The 10,326-nt window shown below is 43.1% G+C and overlaps 1 protein-coding gene across 1 annotated transcript; it reads left to right on the forward strand.

The window, feature by feature from the left end:
• Positions 1-1,530: 1,530 nt before the first annotated feature.
• LOC136528278 (mediator of RNA polymerase II transcription subunit 6-like) lies at positions 1,531-5,163 on the forward strand. Its single transcript, XM_066521214.1, has 5 exons — positions 1,531-2,098; positions 2,193-2,367; positions 2,583-2,652; positions 4,405-4,514; positions 4,688-5,163. The coding sequence occupies exons 1-5, from the start codon at positions 1,863-1,865 to the stop codon at positions 4,844-4,846; spliced, it is 750 nt and encodes a 249-aa protein (XP_066377311.1). The 5' UTR covers positions 1,531-1,862; the 3' UTR covers positions 4,847-5,163.
• Positions 5,164-10,326: the final 5,163 nt, after the last annotated feature.

Genomic DNA, 10,326 nt, shown 5'->3' on the forward strand with positions numbered 1-10,326 from the left:
CCCTTTTCAAAAAAGTGTTTGGCACAGCTTCTGCAGGAACCGGAGCTGAAGGTATGTTTGGGACTGCTCTGCTCCACCTTTTGTAGCTCTGCTCCCCAACTTTTCTGCCAAACAGGTCCAACTCCACAAACTCTGCTCTCCAAAAAAGATGGAGTTTTGGTCCAACTCCATGTTTTTCGCAGAGCTCCTCAGAGGATACTCCACAAACCAGCGTTTCGTATGTCCTCATGGAGTTGGAGGTAATTACCCGCAATTGACACTCGTTACACAAATACCGTTTCGTTCTATTTCCTCCCGTCGCCCCCCACCCGACGTTTCGTTTCGTACGTCCTCGTCTCTTTTTCCCTGTGAGCCGCGACTCCGCCAGAGGAGATCCCGCGGATGCCGCCGGCCGCTGCCGAAGAGGGCGCCGCTGACGGAGGAGATCCCGCGGACACCGAGACTCTGCCAGGCCACCGCGACTCCGCCGGAAGAGGAGATCCCGCGGCCACCGCGGTTGCCGCCGGCCGCCGCCGGAGGAGGAGCTCCCGCGGCCACCGCGACTCCGCCGGAGGAGGAAATATGCTCGCCCCTCCCCCTTCCATCGTGAAGCCGCGACTGCATCCTCGGTCTCGCCACTGCGCACCGGATTACCTCGGTGCGTTGCTCTCCAACGGCGCGCTCCTCCGCAGCCGACTACTACCGCGGGGCTCAGGCAGCGAGGCTGCCATGGACGAGGAGCGGGAACTCGTTGAGCAATGCAGGCGCTTGGAGGTGCAGGTGAGGAGCAGTGGGGTGGACCAGTTTCTTCTCTGAACATACGCGTTGAGTTTAGTTTAGCCTCTGAATGGCTTGTTCAGTTCAGTTTAGCCTCTGAATGTCTTGTCACTTTGATTGCTTGCTGATTATTATTCTAGCAATCTATTGATTTATTTACCTATTGTGATTGATGCGTGAGTCGATGGCTGCACAATAGTAATGAACTGATGACTAATTGATGCGTGAGTCGAACGTGCAAATAATTACTAATAAAGCATAAAATATGTCAGGGGCATAAATATGTCAGGGGCGACTGTTTACTTCAAATATGTGGCTAGATCAAATGGCTCTACTGATGCACCATATTTATATCCGAAATATGAACTTTGTCAATTATCCATCAAGCGCTTTGAAATTTACGTGATAAAAGTATGGAATTATTTGACCAAAATATTTGTTTTTTACTTTTCTCCAATAAATTAAATGAGATTATAATATTTACACCATATTTGAATTGGTAAAAAAAATATTCAATTACCCAAACAGGCCTAAACATCCCCAAGCCGTTTCTAGTGTTATGTACAGTACATGACAGTTCAGTTTTTGCAGCCGAAAAAGTCGCAGCGAGCAGACTGTGGACGAAACAGTCATGTCTCCTTTTGAGGTCTTTTGTTCTCCTATTAAGAGGATTAAGAGGATAGGGTCATTTACGGAACGATGAAAAGTTGGAGGAGACTATGACACATGGGACCCACCTGTCAGTATTATCTTTTTATTTTTTTTCTCCTTTCTTCTGTTTCTCTTCCCCGTCGCTCGTATCTCGCGGGATCGGACTCCAGCGCCGCCGTCCTCACTCCTCGCCCCCTACGCCGCCACACAAACCACCTCAGCTTCCCGCGCCACTGCCCTCGCCTGCCGCCGCACGCCTCCCGCGCTGTCTCCCTCAGCCCTCGGCCCCGCGCGCCGCCGCCCTCATCCTAGCCCCAGTAGTCTCTGAACCAAACACCATATCAAACACTGCCTCGCCGTTTCGGCAGCGCTGCCTCCGTCCCACTCTTCCGTTCGATTTGGTGGGCCGAGGTCACTCGCTCGTAGAATCGTAGTACAGCGCTTCCCGCACGGCGATGTCGGCGACGCCGCTGCCCCCGCCGGGCCCCGACGGCGCGGTGGCGCTCCCGCCCCCGCCGGGCACGGACATGACGGGGATCTGCTTCCGCGACCAGCTGTGGCTCGATACCTACCCGCTCGACCGCAACCTCGTCTTCGACTACTTCGCGCTCTCCCCCTTCTACGACATCACCTGCAACAACGAGTCCCTCCGTTCGCTCCAAATCCACCCCCTCGACATGTCTCACCTGACGTACAGCACTAGCTTGGCTCCCCATCTCCCACCAATTCGTCTGAATCTTTGGTTTGGTATTGGTATTCGATCCGTGTGGTGTTGTTGGTCGCAGGAAGATGACCGGGATGGAGTACCTTCTGAGCGAAGTGATGGAGCCGCACCTGTTTGTGATCCGGAAGCAGAAGCGGGAGAGCCCTGAGAAATCAAGCCCCATGCTCGCCTACTACATCCTTGACGGCTCCATCTACCAGGCGCCACAGCTCTGCAACGTCTTTGCCTCACGCATAGTATATCCTCGCTTCCTTCTCTTATGTTTTGCAATAGGATTCTAGGTTGTACATTTTTCTGATTGTCAATGCGATGAAAATGTTCTGCACACATTTGTTTTGTTAGTTTAGCCTTTCATTCTTTGGACATTTTAATTGGGCTATACAATGTGATTGTGTATTTTTGGTCATAGCGACTAGCGAGTTTTACTTGAACTGTTCTTGTAACATTGCAGAGTAGGGCTATGCATCATATATCAAAAGCCTTTACCATAGCATGTTCAAAGTTGGAGAAGATTGGAAACGGTATGATCCTTGCGTGCTACCTGTTTTGTACATTTAATTTCTGTTTACCTGTTTCTCACATGATTGATTGTAATGTGTCTTATCCCCATGTTGTTACATGAGTCCTGATTAAAGAATTCCATGTCTTAAATTCCATTGAGACTGGTCTAATTCTTCATGGCTTACTATAGTTTACCTGTTGAATCAAACCTGCACCACTAACCTGTGACGGATTTATCATGTGGAAGACTGTATATCATGTGGAAGACTGTATAAACTTTATGAATATGAACATGTGACTCTATCTTTAAAGCATTGGATATTCTGATTTATAGAATAACTCACTAAAATTGCAAAATCATTAGACTGCTTACAAAAGAGTTGTCATTCTCAATTAATTTCTGGAGAAAGTAGTGTTGGATTAGTTACAGATGCCCAAATTTAAACTCTGATCTAATTCTCTTTGTAATAATGCCTTACAATCTCGTTTCCCAACGAAAAATAGGTTACCTTGCCACTAACTAGAATGACACCAGCTAACTCGCCATAGGAACCTGTGAATTCCTTGTTACTGAGCCAAGTGTGTTTTCTTTTCATTTTCCTTGATTTTTTTGGCTGTTAACCTTCTAATCGTGTATTAATTTCTATGTTTGATTTGACAATACGACTTAAACTCCCTAAATTCGTCAACTTTAGACAATCTGGTACATGAATCAGGAGTTATGTAATTCTTGTTATCACTGGATAGAATAATGGGCACAACACAGTGAATGCTGGCAGTATGCATCTACTGGTTGTGAACACTTGGATAGGTGTGGCTATAGTTCCGTTCTTTTCTTTTGGTGGTGCGCTTAGAAACTAGCAGCAACTTATGCATATATTAGCAGCACATGGATCATGGGTTCATGGCACCCTAAATTGCTTGGAGCTAAAGTTTTTTTCTTTTTGACGGAAAGGAGCTAAAGGTTTTGTTGCTGTCCTTTTAGTTGTCATGGTATAATGTTTCATTTGAGGTTGAGGAGGATAACATGTTGTACTTGTTTGTTTTTTTCTTGTGAAAAATACTCCCTCCATCTCAAATTGTAAGTCATTCCAAGAATCTTGGAGAGTCAAAGCTTCTCAAGTTTGACCAAAATTATAAAAAAAATTACAAAAATTTATGACATCAAATAGGTATACTATAAAAATATAATTAACAAAGAATTTATTGGTACTTAGTTGGTATCATAAATGTTATTATCTTATTATATAAACTTGGTCAAATTTGAGATGCTTTGACTCTCCAAGATTCTTGGAATGACTTACAATTTGGGATGGAGGGAGTAGTATTTTGATAGTTTGATACAGGTTTTTGAATCTGTGGTAGTACAGCGTGCTATACTTGGCTTCTATTGGTACAAAAGTGCACATATAATTTGTGGTTTTTCAAGAATGTGTTTAGTCTCTGAACTATTAACTTTGATCTATTTGCCTGATTATTGCTTGGCTTATCCATTTTTTTTAATAATTCCTCGTGGCTTGGCCACTGGAGCTCATAACAGAAACAAAATAGTGGATGCAACTTAGTTTTGATGAAAAGTTTCCTTTTATCTTGAGCCTTTGGCAAGGTGATAGTTGCATAAAAGATCACATGCATTAAAAAAGTTGCTGTGTGTATTCATATATCACATGTTGCTTCAGCTTTGAGGTAGCTGCATCTGTGTTCTCTGCTGAACTTCTTCGTGCTCAGAAAAAACAAAGCTGACACTAGGAATGTCTGTCTGTACATTGCAGTGGAAACTGAGTCTGATGCAGTAGCCTCTGAATCAAAGACACAAAAGGAAGCAATCGACCTGAAGGAGCTAAAACGAATTGATCATATCCTGTCATCCTTGAAACGGAAGGTAATATGATTTTTTTCTCTGAGCTGCATAACTAAACTGTTATGTGGATCAGGGGCTAAATGCTGTGTCAATTCGTCCTCCGCTAACTTGTGACTGTTGATCCCATTGACTTGCAGTGTGTCTTCCTTTGTTGGTTAATTATATTTTTAAAACTAACACATTTTCTTTTTCAGATAGGGGCTGCTCCTCCCCCTCCACCTTATCCCGAGGGCTATATCCCACCATCAGCAGAACAAGAGAAAGCACCGGATGATGTGGCAGCATCAGAGGCACCGCCTCAACTTGACCCTATCATTGATCAAGGTCCTTCTAAAAGACCAAGATTCCAATGAGACATTTGTAGCTTAAATCTGCTGACTCACAACTGCCTGTATGTTTTAAAGTTGCAGACGTGGACTTTATAAGTTCAATTCTTGCTGGTTATTTACGGGCCAAAAATAGAACTAACCTTTTGGCATGATGTTTCTGTCTCTGAGTTACTAGCTTGAATCTTGTAGATTGGCCAGTGTCATTTCTCTGGGCTTGTAATCTTGTAGATTGGCCAATATCATTTGATCCTGTCTTATCTACTGTTGTTGTTGACCTGTTTCCACTGAGCTTTTATGAGTTATGAGGTGGCTATAGTTTTACCTTTGTGCAAATCTGCAAGACTGGACAACTCATGCATTAGTGATTATATTTTATATATACTTATGTAGATTTATCAAGTCATATAACCTGATACAGACGGTGACGGTCACCAATTGCAACTGCCATTTTCTGTTGGTGTGGATGAAGTTTGACACTAGGAAGTCTGTTGGCTGTGTAATAGCCTGAATAGAAGAAGTCTAGGCCTAAGAGGGATATGTATATGTCCTAATATATGTATGTACTCTCTCTCTCTCTTTCTTTTGTACGAGGGTAAACCTAGCTTTTATAGAAAGCTAAGAGATAGAGTTCCAAATCTTGTTGGGATTCCAGCTTACAAGACAAAGCAAAAACTAAAAGAAACTGGAGAGGAGCTACATCAGCTCTTAACCTGACAAAGAAACCAACGCTAAGTTGCTGCAACAGCCAAACACAAAAGCACCAGAAAACTAGAACCTATAGGACCCCTTCAATCTCCATATCTTCAGTATTCTTACAAAAGTCCCCATCTTAGTTTCTTACAGTCCATAGACCCCATAAAACAACAGCAAAACAAAAAGAGTTTAGTTTGATAGTCATTACAGCCCAAAGGGATCTAGTTATTAAACACATCCTGCATACTACTAGGAGTCCTATCCCAGCCTAAGGATTCTTTGAAACAGAACCAAACGACTTTAGAAATATGACAATTGAACAAGATATGATCCCCAGTTTCCTCTACCCCACACCTACCCACACAGACAACAATTCTTGCTACCTTTCCATTTCTTTTTCTTCGAGTTAACCCCAGTTTGAAGCCTGTTCTGAATGGCCATCCACACATGAACACTTTGATTTTCCGAGAATTTGTTAGAAGCATGAGCTATTTCTGCAGAAAAACAAAGATTTTATGGAAAACTTCATTAGAACTTCTCGGAAAGACCTTCTCAGTCCCCATCTTAGTTTCTTACAGTCCATAGACCCCATAAAACAACAGCAAAACAAAAAGAGTTTAGTTTGATAGTCATCATACTACTAGGAGTCCTATCCCAGCCTAAGGATTCTTTGAAACAGAACCAAACGACTTTAGAAATATGACAATTGAACAAGATATGATCCCCAGTTTCCTCTACCCCACACCTACCCACACAGACAACAATTCTTGCTACCTTTCCATTTCTTTTTCTTCGAGTTAACCCCAAAGTTAACCCCAGTTTGAAGCCTGTTCTCAATGGCCATCCACACATGAACACTTTGATTTTAGTTGGTAATTCCAGTCTCATCATTCTCTTATTAGTAACCCCCTGAATGGCCTTCTATACACTGATCTAGTTGTGTAAGTACCAGATTTATCTAAAATCCAGGTAAATTCATCCATTTCTTCGTTTAGTCTAAATTCATCTAGCCTTTCCATAAGCCTTTCCGATTCACTCATATCTGCCTCCCCCAAAGCTCTTCTAAAAGAGACATTCCATCCACCCCCACCCTGCAGCTTCTCACTATGAAGTCTTCATCACTACAGATAGTATATAGAGAAGGAAAGTCAAGCTTTAAAGGAATATCTCCCACCCAAATATCCTCCCAGAATCTAGTATTCCGGCCATTCTTAACCTTAACCTTCCAACCCCATTTTATGATGTCTCTAGTTTTTAGGACCCCTTTCCAAAAAATTGGAACCATTCTTCCCAGAACATTGTAAGAAGGATTTCCTTCCCATATATTTCTTCCTCAACAAAACTTTCACAAAGATCCCCATCATCAGCTTTTAAAATCCTCCAACCATATTTTCCTAGTAAGGCCTCATTCATAGTTCTGGACTCAATAATACCTAAACCACCATAGTCTTTGGGTAAACATAGATTTCTCCATTTCACCATATATGATATCTAAACTTCTCATTTGCCCCCTGCCAAAAGAATTTTGACCTGATAGAGTCCATCTGTTGGTGCAACCCCTCTTGCAATCTGTATATGCTCATAGTATAAATTGGTAAACTACTTAAGGAAGACCTTTCCATTACTTAAGGAACAAACTCTAACGTATCTGTGTTTGCGTGCTCATCTCTGGCATCACCCTTCGGTCATGTAAGTGGCTGTTCCTCATTTTTATCCTCTCTTGCTTTCTCCAATCGCCTCAGATTCATGTTTCAGTCTGCTGTAAGATTGCGCGATTGCAACTCCAACTCAGAAAGGTGCTCGACGATTTGCCAACAAAGACATTGCTGCAGATTTTGCTCAAAAGGTGCTTGATGATTTTCCAACAAGGGCATTATTGCTGCAGAGTTTGTGCTTCATTGGTGTCTTCCTCCTCGCACTGGTATACAAACTATTATCTCTTATAAATTTCTTATTTACAGTTGATGACTGCGTGCATCTTTCATTTTGTTTCTCTTGCTGCTCGCTTCACCCTCCCATGGCTGAATCCAATTTAACCACAACTGAAGTGCATGACCATCTCCTGCTTCCAGCACCATGATATCATAGTAGATTCCTCCATTTGTCTATCCCATCTTCAGCGTCAATGCCACCAAGCAAGCTATGAGTGTCACCCAGATGTATGCCCGCTAAATTGTTAACTGAGGTAATTCTGTTATACATGCTCCATCAGTGTCTCCTGAACATGTATGCTCAGCGAAAGAGTTACTGAATATTCTTTTCATTTATATTTTTTCAGATAAGAGTGCCTCAATTTTGACCGAACCCGTCAACAAAATCATGATAATGAGCTCGACTGTGTAGTTCTTTAGGAATATTGGCTATTATCAGAGTTAATGGGTGCAGGACATAATGGCAATTAGTGCACCATCTTCTTTTAGCTGGCATGCAACAGGTATTTCATTTATATTTTCCCTTTGTCCTATTCACTGAGCTCATCATCTTGAAGTAGCACTTTCCTTGCAGGCTGTGATTTACGTAGTCGAACTATTTTATGTAATACAATCATATACTCTACTTATGAGGCACCATTGTTAATTTCCTGAAATCTTTTATTCAGTACCCAGTGCAGAGAGCTCCCGCTTTGTGCGGGGTCTAAGGAAGGGTGCCAGTGGTAAGCCTTACCCTCGCCTGTGCAATGCGAGGAGACCGCGACTCGAACCCAGGACCTTCCGGTCACGGACGGTAAAATAAATTGGTAGGAGCATAAAGGTCTTATATTGCATTATACGTATTTTTCTCATGTATGTCCCGTGAAGTTGACAACCTCCTCTCACAAGGCCTCCCCGCTGCCATAATTGAGAAAAGAATCGGATATACCAAGCCATCAACAAGCGTATATGATGGCCAGGTCCATAGTTCGCTTAGTTGAGTAACTGTTTTTGTACTAACCCCTTATTTTGTTCCCCATCTAATAAAAATTGCGGCAAAGCTTGCTATCCTTTCAAAAAAAAAAAGTTCCAAAGCCATATTGGGGTACTTTAGATATTCCGAGGTTTTTACTACTGTTACCATCTCTGCTTTGATCAATTTTCTTGCCTTCAGAATTGCCACATCGGTCTTTACATGTCCTTCACTACTGAGTAGCAATTACAAGGGTATTTGATACAAATTGGGAAGAATTGGAGGGAATTTAGACTGGGAGGAGCAGGAATCAGGGGTAGCAGCAAGAACAGCAAGGAAACAGGGAGGTCTCGGACAGAGGACTCGAGGAGGAAGACGGGTTCCGGTTCTTGTTCCCATGGCTCCTTCAGGTGCTGGCAGAAACTTATATCTTCATAGCTTCCCTTCTCACAAAGGCCTCCGAAGTCAGCCCATGAGTCCGGCCCAGTTTTCCGCAGCCCACTCGCCTGTACGTGACATTCCCCTCCGCTTGAAATGCGGCTTGCCCTCAAGCCGCTCTTGAAACTTCTAGGATCCCCTGAGTAACTATTGTTGCAAGTATGGAGCACTGCTGCGCTGAATTGGATGCATATGAGCTTCAGTTCCTCTACTGGTCTCTGCTGATGGGTAATGGTTAGTGAACACTTCCCAGGACTGAAATCATGTGTGCCCACTGATGTCAAGTGCTCAAAATATTGCTGGTGCACAGCAAGTGATAGTTGACACCATTGGTTTCGAGACACTTGAACCTCTTCCTTAATCTCAAAAGAGTGATCACCCAGCCAACTGCAAGAATATTTGAATACCCAAAAATGTGGAGTCCATGGCACCCAGAACTGTGACAAAACACTGAATGTGCATCTGAAGATTGTACTTGTCAACTCTAATTTCAGAGGTGATGACCAAGGAGACTCCAACTGATCCTTCCAGCACGTCCACTTCTGCACTCTAATATGCCAGTGATAGCAGAAACACCTCCTAATTCCCAGAAGCATATGCACTGGTCAAGTAAGCAGATAGTGAACACACAGCTGTAACACCCTTAGTTTGCTTTCAGGTGGGGGGCAAGGAATCCAGATAGATGTAACACAACTTGTTCTGGCCTCAACAACAAGCCATCGATCCTGAAATATTTCCTGGATTGGTGTCCATGTTTCCCTCAAAATCACAGCATATGCCTTGACTGGTACGGCGAGAATCTCAAGGGTGCCCAGCTTGAAGAATAGATTGTAGCCAGTTCTAATAATTGATTGAAGCCAAAACTCAGAAAAACTTTTTGATTGAACCAACAGTTGCAATATTGGATGAATCCAGAAGCTCTGAGTAACACTTGCATCAGCTTCACTTACGCATTTGCAATCCATTATTGCAAAAACAAACACCTGCACTTGTTTGAGAGGTGGAGGTGGCCAAGGCACAAGGTTGATTCCTTCCATTGATTGAATAACCTTGGTTTGACTAGCAAAACGTGCAACCTGAAACATCAGTGCAGCAGATTTGCCTCTCTTCTGCAGCTGAGACCAAAGTAGCAGATTTGCCTCTCTTTTGTAACTCCAGAATGTGAGTAATTGATAGGAAATGCAGATGCTCCTTAGACAAACAATCAACCAGCTAACATCATGTACTTGCAACTTCTTCCCATTTCCCATATGTGTAGCAGCAGTCCCACCAGTGAGTTTGCCTAATATTGCTCTAATGGGTGGCCAGTCATGTGCCCAGCAATGTAGCAAGCTACATGATGTAATCTGAGATGTCCACTTGGAGACTTCAGAGTCAAACAAAGTAGAACCCTGATAGAACTGAAATGAAAGAGCTGGCTCCTCTTTGTTGACCACGGCCACTAGCAGTATATTTTGCAACTCACGCCACAGCTTCCCAGAATGCTGATA

The sequence above is a fragment of the Miscanthus floridulus genome, chromosome 19, assembly GCF_019320115.1.
Source record: "Miscanthus floridulus cultivar M001 chromosome 19, ASM1932011v1, whole genome shotgun sequence".
In the NCBI taxonomy this organism is placed as follows: Eukaryota; Viridiplantae; Streptophyta; class Magnoliopsida; order Poales; family Poaceae; genus Miscanthus; species Miscanthus floridulus.